Source organism: Herpailurus yagouaroundi, unplaced genomic scaffold (assembly GCF_014898765.1).
Source record: "Herpailurus yagouaroundi ecotype Mexico unplaced genomic scaffold, PumYag 164, whole genome shotgun sequence".
Taxonomy (NCBI): Eukaryota; Metazoa; Chordata; class Mammalia; order Carnivora; family Felidae; genus Herpailurus; species Herpailurus yagouaroundi.
In genome coordinates, this window is record NW_024412405.1 from 47,037,974 (window position 1) to 47,054,125 (window position 16,152).

Genomic DNA, 16,152 nt, shown 5'->3' on the forward strand with positions numbered 1-16,152 from the left:
GCCAAAGTCGGACGCTTAACTAACTAAGCCACCCAGGCGCCCCCTCCAGTATCTTAATAAGTGAAAGGGTGGGAAAGACGTGGTTGGCAGTACTAACCATCCCACATGGTGTCAGCCACCCGGGGAAGGTGGCAGAAGGTTTGGAGGCAGCCTCGGGTGCTTTCCCCAAACTGTGAAGACTTCCTTCAGAAAACTAATACCCATTGCCCAGAGGGGGAACGTACTTTAAAATTAAAAACATCAAAAACATAATAGAGAACAGAAGGTAAAATATTAAAACTAAAAAAATGGATAGTTTTTAGCAGTTTAGCAAAAGTAAAAGTGCACAAAAAACTGTTAAGGGAGGAAGTTATAATAAATAAAAGGAACGTGAAAAGGATAATATGCCGAAAGCAAAGCCAGCTAAGGGAGCCAGACCACGAGCACTAGCAGACTGGAGAACAAGCCGGGCTTGGTGACAGCACAGTGCCCAGGACCCCATTAGTACTCGTGAAGTAGTGACTGAACTCACACAGAAACATCCATTTTTGAACTGTAATTAAAATCATTTTTTTTCTTTGAAAGGAGAAACGAGAAACTGAGCCAGGAATATGGATATGGGAAGTCAAAGGACAAGTAGGGTTTGAAACGTGAGGGAGAGCCGGAAGAAAGGAGAGGGACGGTGAGTCGGGGAGACAAGGATCCGCCACAGAACTAGGAGGAACGGTCAACTGTGAACATCACCTGGTACGGCAATGGCAAATTGTGGAGCAAACCTAAGGGGCTAATTCACATGACAGAATATATCCACAACGCAAACCAAAACAAACAGTAAGAGGGGAAAAGAGGGAAGAGAAAAGGCACTCCGCTGATGCGGGTTTCTAACCATCTTCCTTGAGCGTGCTTGTCCACTGTCCGCTTTGAATCCAGGCTCTAACCCTTGCACTTTGTGTCCTGGGCAAGTGGCTTAACCTCTCTGAAGGAGCTGCTTCAGCTGCAGAGTGGCGATAGAAGTGCGTATGTCAAGAGTTGCTGTGAAGGTTACAAAAGACAACAAGTGCAAGGTGTTTAACACAGCGCTGGCACCCAGGAAAACCTTGGCCAATCGTAACGATTATTATTACATACCACTTGCACATGCAGGCCAGCGGCTGCCCTACTTACAGAAAGACACAGAGAAGCTTGTCTTTTGGTATACTTAGCCCAGTACATCTTGCTCTGTCAGGAACGGACTCCTGCCCTTCTGTGTTCCAGCAGCCACAGTGAGGCTGGCTCCCTGGCTGTACTTAAACTTTCAGGTCAAATCATATACATCACATCTTTCATACACAGCTGTTCTTAGGGACTGCTGAGTTACCAACCACCAGCCATTTCTAGTGCCAGCCATCGAGAGTCTATTCTAGGTAACACTGCACTCGGTAGGATTGTTCTGTTAAACGAGAAAACGTGGACAACCACTTACCTCAAGTTTAAGGTCTTCTGCCTCTTCCCTTACTGACCTATCAGCCGTCAAATTAATCAAAACTACCATGGTTCCTCCCCTGGTTCTCAACCCAGGAGACACTTCAGATTCCTTGGAGATCTTTTTTAAAATACCATGCCTATGTCATCCCATTCCTAGTTGATTACGATGCACAGCAATGGTAACGAACAAAAGACAGAAAAGAGAAAACTCAACACTGTTAGCCATGTCATTTTCACCTGCACCCTTTCACTTATTATGATGTTGTAGAAACAATAAACTGTGGATTAATAAAGAAAATGTAGAATTAATAGGCCTTGAGCAACATCCTAAAGCCCTCTCCTTCAAAGCAAAGTATGACATTTTGTCAATTACTTTGACCAGAGGATTTTGAAAACAAAATCCATCCTTCCTTCCTTCCTTCCTTCCTTCCTTCCTTCCTTCCTTCCTTCCCCCTCCCTCCTTTCTTCTTATTCTTTCTTTTTAACTGTTCTCTTCTGGCCTCACAGGATTGAGACTATGGGAAGATTGTCTTCGTCCTATTACACAAAATTTATAGTTTAGACATGTTTGTTCTCTGTAATGGACATTCTGGTCTCCCTCTCCTTTTGGCAAGTATGTTGGCTTTCAGACACGTATTTCTGCCTCAAAATGTGCTTCCACCTCCACTTATAATATCGAAGCACTTGGATCAAAGCACTTGGATTGAAGGCCTAAACTAATCCACAGACCCTTGCTGAAGTCACTGGTTCCCAGGCAGAAAAGAGCACAATATAGGTAAATGCAGTATCAGGAGAAAGGCTTCTTTTCTCTTTTGAGAGTACTTGGGGAAGTGACCCCAACCCCATCCCTGGACTTCACAGGTCTGGGAGTTGAAGCCACCTCATGGTCCCGTGGGGCAGCCTGCTGTAGGATGAAGCTGATGCCAGAGAAAGCAGAAATGAAAGATGCAAAGAATCAGGGTCTTTGCTGACAACTCTGAGTCCCTGAATTAAACCAACTGAAACCTACTGTTTCAGTGAGCGAGTGGATTCCATTTAGTGTCTTAAGCCGGTTTGAGTTGGGTTTTCCATTGTCTACAACCAGACACATCTTGAAAGATCTGCTGCAAATTTTAAAAGGAAGGGAATGCCTGGCTTTTGATTGAATTACATTTGAAAAAGTTAGCAGAGTGTTAAACACAACATATTCAAGTTTTAAATATGGCTATCAAGTTTTGGCTATCACATTTAGCAGCTATTACCTTACCAAGAACTGCTAACTGGCTACACGTTGTTTTTGTATGACACGTGGCAAGCTGTGTCAGTCAGGTTATTCTGTAATTATGGGGAGGGTCTTCAGTATGCTGTGATGCTATAATATGGGGTGAATACCAGATGAACAAGAAAGATAATATTCAGCAAATAAAACATACAGTAAAACAATGTATATAACAGCGCACTGGTTTTATTGATGGCAGAAGAAAAGATTCTCTTTCACTTGTAAAAGGTACTTGCTTTAGTTAACTTAGTATTTTTCCCATTCTCCATGAGGGCTGGGGTTTTTTCCCTCTAAAATCTGTTGTTCCATTCTCCAATAATAATATCCGTCATGGCTGCACCTTATTTATTCTGAAGGGAAAGTAGGCGGTCTATCAACAGGTTTTGACCAGGATGTTTCAGTCAGTGGCTCCTTTCTTCACAAAGACTCTATTTAAAAAGAGAGGGGGAAGGTGAGATTGGATCCTCAAGTTGACTTTTCCGTACTCAAGATACACTTCTGCTGAAACATACCTAAATGTGGAGTGCTTGTATAAACATTAACAGATCTCAAGTAGAATACATTGGGTACTGCTATCTAATTTATAAACATAACTTCTATATATCAATATATAAACAAAAATAGAAATCTCCCAAAATAATTTTTCTTCTAGAAATTCTTAGAGCACGTGTCTGTCATCGTGAGCCCTATTATTGCTGGCATGCTGATTTTAGGAATTTGGATTAACTGAATAGTATTTAACAGAGGATGGCCTAAAAAAGATATGCACTCTCCCAGTGAACCACTTCTACCCGGATCCCACATCCCTCCATTTCCCCTTTGAACACCTCTGGATTGGTTCAGTCCACACAGGTAATTGATGGGGGTCTGTCTCCCGCTCCCTGCTCCCGCCTGCTCCCAGTCTTTACCAGGCACCGCTCTAGGTGAACCTCTTTGGGTGGTGATGACAGACAGAGCTGAGAGAAGCAGAGAGAGAAGCTGTTTGCCCTGGTCGTATTTCAGCCTCATGCACTAAAGAACACTTGGGCAGGGGCGGCAGAGTGCCCTTGCTGCATACAAACAGATCACAAGTCTTCCGAAGTAACAGTGTCCTGCTCAGAAATGAAGAGCTTCGGGTATTGCTATCCTCACATGACGTCTAGCCTGCTGGCACCAGAGGGCTCTGCAGCGGCTATCTTTAGAGCAATAATTTCCCTGACCTTGATTTGCAAAGTGTTGCAAAAGGATGCTGGATCAGATAAAAAAAAAAAAATTGACATTTAAAAATGTATCTTTTGGGGCGCCTGGGTGGAGCAGTTGGTTAAGCGTCCGACTTCAGCCAGGTCACGATCTTGCGGTCCTTGAGTTCGAGCCCCGCGTCACGCTCTGGGCTGATGGCTCAGAGCCTGGAGCCTGTTTCTGATTCTGTGTCTCCCTCTCTCTCTGCCCCTCCCCCATTCATGCTCTGTCTCTCTCTGTCCCAAAAATAAATAAATGTTGAAAAAAAAAATTAAAAAAAAAATGTATCTTTTACCAGCTGAAAGCTAAACCTGGATTCGGAAAAAACTAAGTCACAGCAATTAGGTAATAGGTCTATGCATGGCTCTTGGGTTTGTGGTTTCTGGCTGATATGTAAAAACCTGAAGACCATTCTTTCTTCACACAAATAAGAAACTGGAAGTGAATACTCAACATGAGTCAACGTTTATTAAACGGCTTCCTGCGCCAAGCATTAGCCTTGGTGGCCCGGTGGTGGGTAGGGGGACTTCATGCTGATGTGTCTTACAAAGTCTTCCCACCCAGGTCTGCCACTCCTCTCTTTTCACAACGGGATGTGCACTCTTCCACTGGAATGCTGTGATAGCTTCTTACAATCTTTCCCATGGATTACAGGGCTGTAACCCACCCCATATCCAACAGCAATATTTCCTAAGCTTAATTTTCATCACATTACTCTTATTCAGAAGTTCATTATCACCAAACACATCAAACTCTTAATGCGTCTAAAGCTACATTCTTGAGTCACCACCAATCCATACGTTTAACATGCACTGTTTGGGTTCACACGTTCTACTCTTGCCACTGGAGCCACTTCCTGTGAACTCTGCCTCTCCCCCTTCAGTCCTCCTCGGCCTTCAGAGTGTCTTCAGGGGGCTCTCCCCGACCAAGAAAATGAAGCTTCAAACTATTTCTGAGCATTCGCCTGTGTCCGCTAATTGGTACCTAGTTCCCAGGACTCCAGTCACATCAGAAACCTCTTCAAATGCACACAGTTATGGTCGGTTTCACTGATTAAAGAATTGGGTATAATTTCTCCATCCATAGCTACTCATATTTCTGAGTTGTCTGTGACAGTTATAACAAGTCCAGGAACGAGAAGTTTGGTGTTTGGGCCCTGTCCCCCCTCAAGGCCCAGATCTGACTCTCCACCACGTTGTCTCAGACTTGGGCCTATCTGCCCACGTTGCTCCCCGAGACCTCCTTCTCCCACCTTGCCCAGACCCCCAGGGAGCTCCTGCTTTTGCGAGTCACTGACGGTGTGTTTGGGACCAAGACCGAGTTGAATCCAACTCCCTCTGCACCTCGAGGGGAAGTGTATGTGCATGTGACGAGGTGGTGGTGGTGGGAGAGAGGGCTTATAGGAAAAACTCTCCAGGACAACCAAAGAATGTGTGAATTATGTAATTTATAAAATCTTACCAAAAACTTTATCAAAATATACTTATTTAATAAACACTTACTGAACAGCTACTATGTGTCATTCATCACCTAACAAAGTACCTGAAACATTAAAAAAAAAGTATGACTATGAAATTATAGATTTTTTAAAAGTGAGAGTAGAAAGTGCCTGAAGTATTTCTTACTATCTTGAATAATTTTAGATAACAAAATCTGAGAAAAATTTCAGCACATATTAGAATTCATACTTATATCTGCTGGAAGTCAAATGGCCAGCTACAATGTATATCTTCTTTTTAAATGCTTAGGTTAATGGAAACCAGGAATGAGGAAATAAAAATACCTTTTCTCTCAAGAAGAAAATAATATATTGGGTTGCGTGACAATTCTTACTATTGTTGAGCCTCCCATTCACAGACAGTATATCAAAAAGATAATTCTACTTCATAATCTTTCCATGTTTGAACTAAAATAAAAAAAAATTATAATTGTTTCAACCAAGATCATGTGTCTTGACTATTTATTTTTCAGAGTAAATTTTGTAGTGAGAGGTTGTTTTAGTGATGCTATCATGAAACTGCCCCCCACCAGCAAAGTTATTCTCACTGATGTCAGGAATCCAGAATCTCTGTGTCACACATTTCCCACATCAACAGTACAATCCAAAGCAAGCATCTGGGAAAAATGGGCATTTTAAGCCAGGGAGCAGAAAACCACTAACACTGTGATGTTTCAGCTGATTGGGAACAGTCTGCATTGTACTGTTTAGTATCAATGAGCCACAATTACTGTGGGGCTATGCTTCCTGATTTAAGCAGTATGTTCTTTTTCAGAGGTAATTTTCCATGGAAGCCTAGCCTAGAAAACATATGAAAGAAACTAAAAAAGGGCCAAGAGGATGTTGTTCCAGGCTTCTGGCTGCAGCCTTACTCACTCTCACCATCTCCTTTCCTCCTTTCCACTTGTAGCCCTGCCAGGCCCTACCCCACTTCTATTCTGCAGCCTCAGGACACCCTTGAGGAGTCCCAGTCCTGCATCCGCTGCTAGGGAACCACTACCCTAGAGCAGTCAGGAAGTTGAGAACCTTCGGCTTTATTTTATTTACTAAAAAAAATATTCTGAACGTTTTCTTCATTTTTGAGAGAGAGAGAGACACACACACAGACTGCAAGTGGGGGAGGGGCAGAGAGAGGGAGACACAGAACCTGAAGCAGGCTCCAGGCTCTGAGCTGTCTGCACAGAACCCAATGCGGGATGTGAACCCACAAACTGTGGGATCGTGGCCTGGGCCCAAGTCAGGGGCTTAACTGACTGAGCCACCTGGGCGTCCCACTTCAGCCTTATTTTAAAACCTTGGTTTAAACAATGCAAAGCCCTCAGAAAGCTATGAGGGAATTCTCAGTTTTCATTCACCTTACATGTGATTTCATTGTAAGCAACTGAACTTACGTCAAAAGTGGATGTTCAATCTTGTACGGTGTGAAGCTGTGGAAGCCATTATCTATACTCTGACTCTGCTTTGGCCAGTTCTCGCCATAGAAAAATGCCCAAAGTCGAGAATCAGTCCTTCTGTGATAACTATGGATGGTAGGTCACGTCTGTTTACTCGATGGCCTTGTATTGGGCACAAAGAAAAGCCAGTGATAAGAGAAAAAGATGGAGCTCTGGCCTGCTCAGGTAAATCAGAAGTCAGGTAGCACCAGACTTCCACTCCAGGCAGATTACCACACAAGGGGCTAAGGACCAGAAAACAGAAGAAAACGCTCCTTCACTTAGGATGACAGAACTAATTTGTAACCAGAGAAGGAGCTCCGGAAGAGCTGAAGGGGATCGAAGACTCCAGGACAGTGCTGCCCAGCACAGGCACGATGTGAGACACACACGTAATTTCAAATTTCCCTCTAGTCTCATTAAAAAAAGCACAAATAGGGCGAAGTAACGTTAATGACATATTTGATTTAATCCAATCTATCAAAAATACTCTCATTTCAATACATAAATACTGCAAATTACTAATCTTTTACTTTTTTAAACTAAGTCTTTAAAATTTGATGTGCATTTTTCATTTACAGCACATCTCAATTCAGACTAGCTGCAATTTCAAGTGCTAAAAAGTCACAGCTGGTTTGAAAAACTGAGAGTCACTTAGGAGGGGGGAAATACAATGTGGATAACAACCTTAACAAAATGAATAGCTGAAATGAGAAATGGAGAACCATTTCTTTAAATTCTCAATGGTCTTGTTACTGAGAAGAAGAGACTGAGAAAAAGATATAGTTGAGTCTAAAATAGTCTCATAGTCTTTACAGTGATATATAACAAAAGCTGTAATGGGAAAACTCTGAATATATTCAAAAATCCTGGCATAATGAAGAAACAGAGATGTTACCAAAGATGGCAAAAGTATTACCTTCTAATAACACATTAAAAACTAAGGTCTTTGTTGATCAAAATGAGATGCCTTAGATTGCTCCCATAATTTCCTGACTTTTCTGTTATATTTCTCATCCTTCCTATTGAAGATGATTTTCAGATAGCAACTCTCTGAAACTCTAAGATGAAAGTTTCTGGATCAATAGCACATAGCCGCCACATCACGTCTCAGTAAGCAATCATGTTACCTTCATCCAATTTCTGAAGATATACAATGAAACATTTCCTCTTTTTTAACAAGGACTGAAATTTGTTAAATAATAAAAAACCTCAATTATCCAAGTTGGTGGTTATCTGGTCCTTTGTTTCCTTTTATTTTCTTCCTGCTTTCAAACTTACTGACATTTTACTGATTGGCATCACCTCTGACAGAAGAGAGTAAGTATAGAGAAAAGAGGGGCTAGGGGTTATACGTGTGAGGAAAGATTTGGTGCAAAAGTAGCTTGTGACTATGGTATAATCTTACATACTTTATAATTGAAAGGTCTGAAATATCAGTTTTTTCTATGATGTTATAAAACATCAATAATTGTACTTACACATTTAGCATAAATAGCATCTTTCTTTATATGGAAACCACCTCACAATGTCAAGTTTACCTTCTCATATTAGTTCCGCGCCCGGGGAGGTTGGTAAAACTGCTGTGTGGGCCTAGTGGATCTTCTTGGCTGACCATCACCTCCTCTGCGGAACTCAAGCGTTTGGTCATAGGTGCCTTCTTCCTCCTATTTGCAAAGAATAGTGATTTAAACATGTTCAAAATAGCTCCAAGTTTCCTAAGTTAATAACTCTATGGTGCCGATTTTGATATGCCCTCTTAAGCTGCCTTGGGATTCACATCTGTCAACTTTTATAACAGAGGGAGGCAAGGGGAAAGGAAAAAAAAAAAAAAAAAGCAGGGACATTGTTAACAATCTTTTGGTCCTTGATAACAGAAGAATGAACTTGACAGTGGTAGGATTAGAATCAAATTTAATTTCAGAAAAGGAAACTATTTCCACATAATAATAGCATGATTATCTCACCAAATGACTTGACACAAGGGCGTGAAAACACAGAAAAACAAGCATTATAATAAAAATTTTCCTGAATATTTGGGCTTCTAAATATTTGTAGGTATTTGTCATGGAAGAGGATTTTGGTAAGATATGGAAGAGGGGTGAAGAGCCAGAGAACATTCACCAGCTGTCTGTCCTCATCTGATGAGATCTCCAACATCGTTAAGAACCTTACATCTAGAGACAGGAAAAAATAATGGATTGGAATGAGGAGGGAAATACAGTTTACATATAAAGAAAGCTTCATGCAAGACATAGCAATCACCACAGTAAGACACAAACTACTTTCTTCTCATTTTCTTTCTTATTGAGGGGATACATCTATCAGCTCAAGGAATAGCATGGAAAAATTAGGATAAGCAGATTAAACAGCAGAAAGAATACAGTTAATTGTAATATTTGAAAAGAACTTAGAAGCAACAGAAATGTAGCCAAAGCCACACTGGTTTCTTACTGAGTGCTGCCACCCTGTAATTTTAGTATTTTTAAATGAATGCAGCTATGAAGTATGCTCCCTCTTGAAGACAGAAAAAAATTGGCTCTCAGTTTTGTTTATGAAAGGAACAGCATCTATTTCAAAAGTAGAGTTTAAATTCCAACTGAATTATCAGAACATAATAATTTGCATGATTTTGGAAATGTATCCCACATCTTCCTCCTCCTCACTTTATCTCTGAATCATCTTTCCCAAAAGATTGCTTTCTTTTGACCCTATTAATAACATAAGAAGTTATATGAGAGACTGAGTTCTATTCTTCGAATTTTACGGATCCAACTATTACAATTTTACCTGAGAGAAGCAGAAATATGCTAAGATAATTTGATCAAATCCTATCATTTAGAAATGATTATTTAATATATGGCACGGACATAACTCTTATTCTTAGGCATCCTCCACGGTATTCTTAAAGAACAATTATTTCCATTTTATACAAAGGACACTGAAGCCCAGGAAAACTTTGTGACTTTGCCCTAACACTTCTAAGGCAAACCTGGGTTTTGATTCAAGTGCAACTGAACTGCTTAAATGTTTACATCTCAGCCTGCATGTAAAAAGAAATAAACCAATAGCCAAAAATTAATGATCATCCTTAAGGGGCCATCATCACCTAAATAAGAGAATGGAGAAATGTGACAATGTGTCGGCAGAACTCAGTAACTGCCTCTTAGAGACAAACTTTCAGGTTAGCTCTCCTTTCTGGTGTCCCTTTCATTGACAATCAATCTCAAAATGGTTAGAAGTGTCAGAGACTAGGTCTATAATTTAGAATATCAATTAAATGCAATAAGAAAAATTACAAAGTGTTCAGGAAAGGAAAGAACTATTTTTAATTACTCTGGTCACGGTTTTGAATGATGATGGTCAAATATTATGGCTAAATTTGAAAAAAGGCTGTTTAATTTTATGACATAGGGCAACATTTGAAGCTTTGCATATTAACTGAGAAGAATGAACATATATTTGTTACTGTAGTAGATGAAGTAATTATTTCAAGAATTAGAATGGAATGCTTCTTTTTCTCCACACCCCACTGCGGAACTGGCTGAGAGGACATCTAAAAATCTATAATTTATCAATAGAAAACACTGCTAAAGGTAGGAAGCTACATTTGTTGAGTGAGGGAGCTGGATCTATATAATATGGCATTGCTATTTGAAAAGCTGTCTCTTCTGTGTCTAAAAGATTCACAGACTATACTAGCAAGAGCCAATTAAATGGTTTTATAAAGATGACCGACCATGAGATTTCTTTCACGTTATTTGATGTCTTCACCATCTTTTTATGCAAGATAGAAGCAAAAAATAAAAACGATTCTGACAGCTTGGTTTTCAGTGATCGTCAAAAGCACAATCTTGCCTTTTTAACTTTTAAATATTCCTCTTGCAGAGTACTTGAGGGCAAACCTGGTCACCCACAGAAACTACTTCGTATATTCCATAGCTAGTCATTTTTAGCACCGAAGGAATACCTCTTTCCATTTTATGTAATACACAGCTAAACTTAATAGGTGAGTTTACTTGGAGTCATCCTTGAATGACATTTATACCTAGTTCTTGCTCCTAACTTTTCTTCCTCTTTTAGGTTTTGCTACTCTGTAATAGATTTAAAACTCAAAAAAATTAAATAATATGATAGTTCAAAACATATTTTTAAAAATCTGACACTATGTTTGAGCTGGCACTGTTCTGGAAAGCCATATAGTCTTGTCCCTCCCCTTAGATCTGACAGACAAGGAATCTCTAAACCCTAAGAAGCGAACTCAGTTTTCCATGTCACAGAGCTTATTCAAGGAAGGGTCAAGACCAGCGCCATTCTGTTTCTCACTCTCAGGCAAGATTCTTCACAAATTCTGCGATAACTTTCATAAAATGAAACTGACCAATGTCATCTTCACCTAAACTTTGAGATTCAGAACTATTTTATTGGGACTCAGATTTCTACCCCCCTAAACCATGTTTTCAGATTAAACCTGGTTTAAAAATACTACATAACTAAGATTCAAAATGCATCCTTTTTTCATGCCAATATTTACTAGTTTATTACTCCTTTTATTGAGAAGATATAAAATACAATAATCACCGTGTCATCAAGCATGAACGGAATGACAGTTTGAAGAAAATAAAAAGTCCCAGGACCAGTGCAAAAAGGAGATGACAACTTCACCTATGAAACATGTTTGACAGGTCACATCTTCCTTGAGTATAATCTTCAGCATACACTGTATCTGGAGTGAGAACACAGACAAATACATCTTCCCTCATTTATAAATGAGCTCTGGTACAAAAGCTCATTGGAAATCAGTCACTCGGAACCTGAATCATACCTCAGTAAAAGGTATGCAACATTTAAATAGAGGTAGGGTTCTCTGTTCTACAAGATGAAGTGCAAAAATAACAAATCAAAAAACAAACAAAAAAAACCCCAAAAAACCCAAAAACAAAAATTAAAAAAATGAGAAAACAAGGTGAACCATACAAATGAGTATTTTAAGGAAGGTGCTGGATCAGTGGTTCTCAACTGAAAGTGATTTTTTGCCCCCCAGGGGACCTTAACCACTGTCTGGACACATTTTTGGTTGCTACAACTGAGGGATGCTACTGGCATCTAGTGGGTTTGAAGATATTTCTGGTTGTTACAAAGTGAGAGGGTAAGGTGTAGGCGAGTTGTTACTACATCTAACGGGTGGAGGCCAACGATGTTGCTAAATATTCTAAAAGGCACAGGGCAGCCTACACAACAAAGAATTACCCAGTTCTAATGCCATCAGTGCCAGAATTGAGAAACCCTGGGCTAGGCCAATGGAGGAGGAGGAAACTTCCTACTCCTAAGTGCCAGCCTGGAAAATAATTCTGAAATTCAGAAAGCTTGGGTTTGCCAGCTTTCTTGTCTGTCTCTAAGGCTGAAATGCTAACCCAAATCTCTATGGAAATTTTGTTGGGGGGCGGGGAGAGGGCTCTATTTGCCAACAATGCCACATTTTCCTCTGCTTCACTGACATATTCATATATCTTATCTTAAATTACCATTCCTTCGGCATTTTCCCACAACCATGACTCTGTGAGGAGACAATCAGAGATTATTTGGTTGGTGAGAGTGGGGAGCAGGGATGGCAATTCTCTTCATAAAAAAAACTTAGAAAAACTTATTACTACTGTCACACATCTTTTAATAGGTATTTTGCGTGTAATTTAATAAAATTTCTTCTAGTCAGTTCCTTCTCACAGAATTTGTATAGTAGTCACAAAAACATAATCCAGCATATGAAATGAACACCATGTACTCTGAACAACAAGCCTTGAAATTTAGGATACTTTGAATAATGAAATATTAATGAGTACATATCTCTATCAGTGATTCACATATGAATCACTCACTCTGTGAATTTCCAGGCCACCTTTTGCCTGCCTGGTGAGCTTCTGTAGCCAGTTTATAGAAATATAAACTCATTTTAATACAAAACCTAAACAAAAGTTAAAGACAAACTTGCTTTCCCAAAACATCATGTAATAAAGGCAAAACTATGGAGACAGTGAAAAGATTAGAGGTTGTCCAGGGTAAGGGAGAACAGAGGGATGAATGGCAGAGCACAGGGGATTTTTAGGGTAGTGAAACCATTGTGTTATGATACTATTATGGTAGATACATGTTATTATACATTTGTCCAAACCCACTGAATGTACACACCAACAATGAAGCCCAATGTAAACCACGGACTCTGAGCAAATGCATTACTCCAGTGGGAGATGTTGATAATGGGGGAGGCTGTGTGTAGGGGTGGGGGGCAGGGAGCATATGGGAAGTCTCTGTATCTTCTTTTCTGAAGAATCTAAAACTGTTCTAAAAAAATGAAGTATATTAAAAAAAATAGGCTGTAAAATAGGCCATGTCAGTGGGATACTTTGTGCCTTGAATAGTGCTGATGATGTCATGGATCCTTAATATTTGGTAAAATGTTTCTTGACATGCCTTATTAATAAAATGGCACATTTCAATCCATTCAGATTCTTCCTGTGGTTATCAGTAACTAGAATATGACAATTAAACTGCTTTCATCCTTGGGATGCCATGAGAATGAATTAATGTGTGAAAGCCACTTTGAAGTTTATGGAGCTTTCTGAATTGATTTTTAGGTTGTGTTCAATTTTAAATACCTTGGATATTTATAACATTTCCTCTTCATCCCCACTGAAACTCTGACCTTTGATTTTACGTTACAGTCCAAACAGGTGAAATTAAGTACCTCTGCCCCATTCAAAAACAAGAACAAAAAATCATGTAAAGAAGAATTTAAAATATTTTTAAGTAACCTATTTTAAATCAATTATACTAACATTCCATTATATTAGAGTGACTTAAAATTGAAAGTAAAAGCTGGATTGGTTTTTTATTTTCTGTGAAGGTTATGTATAACATCTGTGCCCACTAGAATCGTGTATTATGATCAATGCTGAACTTAATTTACCAATTATTCTTGTTTAAGAAATATGTTCCAATTGAATATTTACAGCTGTATCATAAAACAAACCAGGCTTGTGGGAGCCTGGAACCACAAACTGTTTTCTATAAAACAGAAAGTTTCTGTAAAGAACAGTAATCCAAATACCTAAAAACTATTATTTGCTCAAGGAATTAGTCCCGTAACCTGAGCTAGAACACAAGTCTTCTGACTCACAGTCCTGTCTTTCACTCTGCTCCCAAAGAATGAGGGTGAGGAATGTAGTTACAATGAATGCCAGAATTGGAAGAGGAATTGGAGATACTCGAACGGAGCAGATTACATTAAAAAAAAATATATCAGAATTATCGTTTATATTTTGGGTAAATGTGGCACTCTGGCTTCATATGAAATTTTATATAGAATTTCACCCTAAAGTAGATGGGCCCAGGTTACAGTGAGTGTCTTACATGTGTTAGCAAGCAGTATCCCCTTGGCTTTCTCTTCCTCAGCCCCTCCAAGCTCTGTCACTCCCTATGGCACAAAAACTAGCCCCATCTAGTTCAGCCTCTGCTAAACACAGGTAACTAGCTGGGTCGACTGACTTGATGAATATAAGAAAGTGAGCTGGTGGAAGAAGAGGAACCAAAAAGTAGGCCTCTGACTCAGAGTTTGGAACCCTTTTGCCTTTGCCTTCTATCACAGAGAACATCTAAACACTTCTTTTGACTTCAATGAATTAAATGCCTCATTTGGTAATAAAACCTTCTGCACCTAGGTGAGGAAAAAAAAAACCTCAAGTTTCACTAACATATGAGAGTGTCATATATAACCAAAATAAGTAATTTTGTAATAGACTAATTTCTCTATGTTTGAAACTTTGGGTAAAAGAAGATACCATTTTAGAATTATACCACTTAGAATTAGAGTCTCCCCTTCCCTCAGAGCAGATCTAAGATCATCCCTTTAATACGTACCATGTCCAAGAATATTTTATTTAAATCAGATATTTTATAGCAGAAAAGAAAAATACTGATTCAAGACCAAAAAAAAAAAAAAATAATGTGATTCAATCTGATCTAATTACTAAACAGCTGTTCCAAAATGCATGGCTGACAGAACCCAATGCTTTCATTCCTGTATCACACAGGATTTCAGGAGAAAAATGAGACATTTCACTGTGGTTCTGATCTTTTCAGAAAAGAGTATATTTTTTTTAGATTTATACAAAAATTGATACTGTTGATGATGTTATATTAGGAAATTATCAGAAACCTTAGTTCAAGGATTTTACTCTATGCCCTGCCAGCTAGAGCACAACCTACATAAGACAACTAACTAACACAGAAGAAAACTAGATGTTTAAATGACAGTAAAAGCAAACACCGTACTCTTCATCATAGTCCCTCCTCTAATTTCATTAAGATCACCGACCCTTTAATATAAAGTAGACAAGCCATTTTTGGCAGTTTAGGCACTTAAGGAAATTGAGCTGAACTTCAAAATGCTCCATCCATATTTTAACTACGAGGATAAGAAAAAGAGACTAGTAAACATGTCACCATTACCAAATTGCAAAAGTACAGACACTCCTATGTTCAAAAACACACCTGAGTTTATTTAAAACTTGGAACAGAGAAAAAGGAAATGGATGTTTATTCCATTGTGTGTCTGGCATTTTGCATTCTATCTCATTTAATCCTTGCAACAGTGCTTTGAGTTACCTAATCTCACCATTCTACAGATGAAGAAACAAAGTAATTTACCCAAAGCTATATAAGTGGCCACACTTGAATAAGACTCCGGGCTGTCTGCTCCAAAAGTCCTTTCCATTGCATCACATAGTGCATATTTACATATCTTGCTTCAGACAGTTTGGCTTACTTTTTTCTAATAGCTAGCTTAAGATCATTTTTAAGTAAACGGATGGCCTCTGTCCCGAGGTCTCTGTCCTAGCACAAACATCATTTACTGGTCATAATCTTTGCTGAAATACTACAGTGAGGTCCAAAGAATGAATATATGTTTTATAAAAATGTGCACCTCTCTAAAACTCATTGGCTGCTTTAGCTTAAGATTAAATAGATTCCAAAAGCTTGCCCAGAAATCAAGGTACGGAGCATATCCTGCTCCCAGATATGCCGATGTACTCAAAGATTTCCTTGAGACATACTTCATGACATTGTTATTTGAGACCTCAGTCTCTTAAGTCAGATCTGAGTCTCAGTTTAGCCTCTACCACTTTGAGGCATGTTACTCAACTTCTCTTGGTCTCAGTTTTCTCACACAGAAAATAATAATGAACTCATAGGTTTACATGGAGAACTATATGACGTTTTAATACTTAGGAAGGGTTTATCAAATA

The 16,152-nt window shown here is 39.1% G+C and overlaps 1 protein-coding gene across 7 annotated transcripts in view; it reads right to left on the minus strand.

Annotated features, from left to right (window-relative positions):
* Positions 1-2,867: 2,867 nt before the first annotated feature.
* The window catches only part of TDRD3 (tudor domain containing 3), a 103,388-nt gene continuing 90,103 nt past the window's right edge, over positions 2,868-16,152 (minus strand). For 4 of the 7 annotated variants that reach the window (XM_040487406.1, XM_040487403.1, XM_040487409.1 and 1 more), the window contains 2 exons: positions 8,392-8,517; positions 2,868-3,129 (listed from right to left, as the gene is read on the minus strand). In XM_040487406.1, coding sequence (XP_040343340.1) covers positions 8,401-8,517 — 117 coding nt within the window. In that variant the 3' untranslated portion in view covers positions 2,868-3,129; positions 8,392-8,400. Of the gene's footprint in view, positions 3,130-5,421; positions 5,462-8,391; positions 8,518-16,152 lie in introns of those variants that run through there. The other 3 variants (XM_040487407.1, XM_040487404.1, XM_040487405.1) reach the window with 2 other exon arrangements.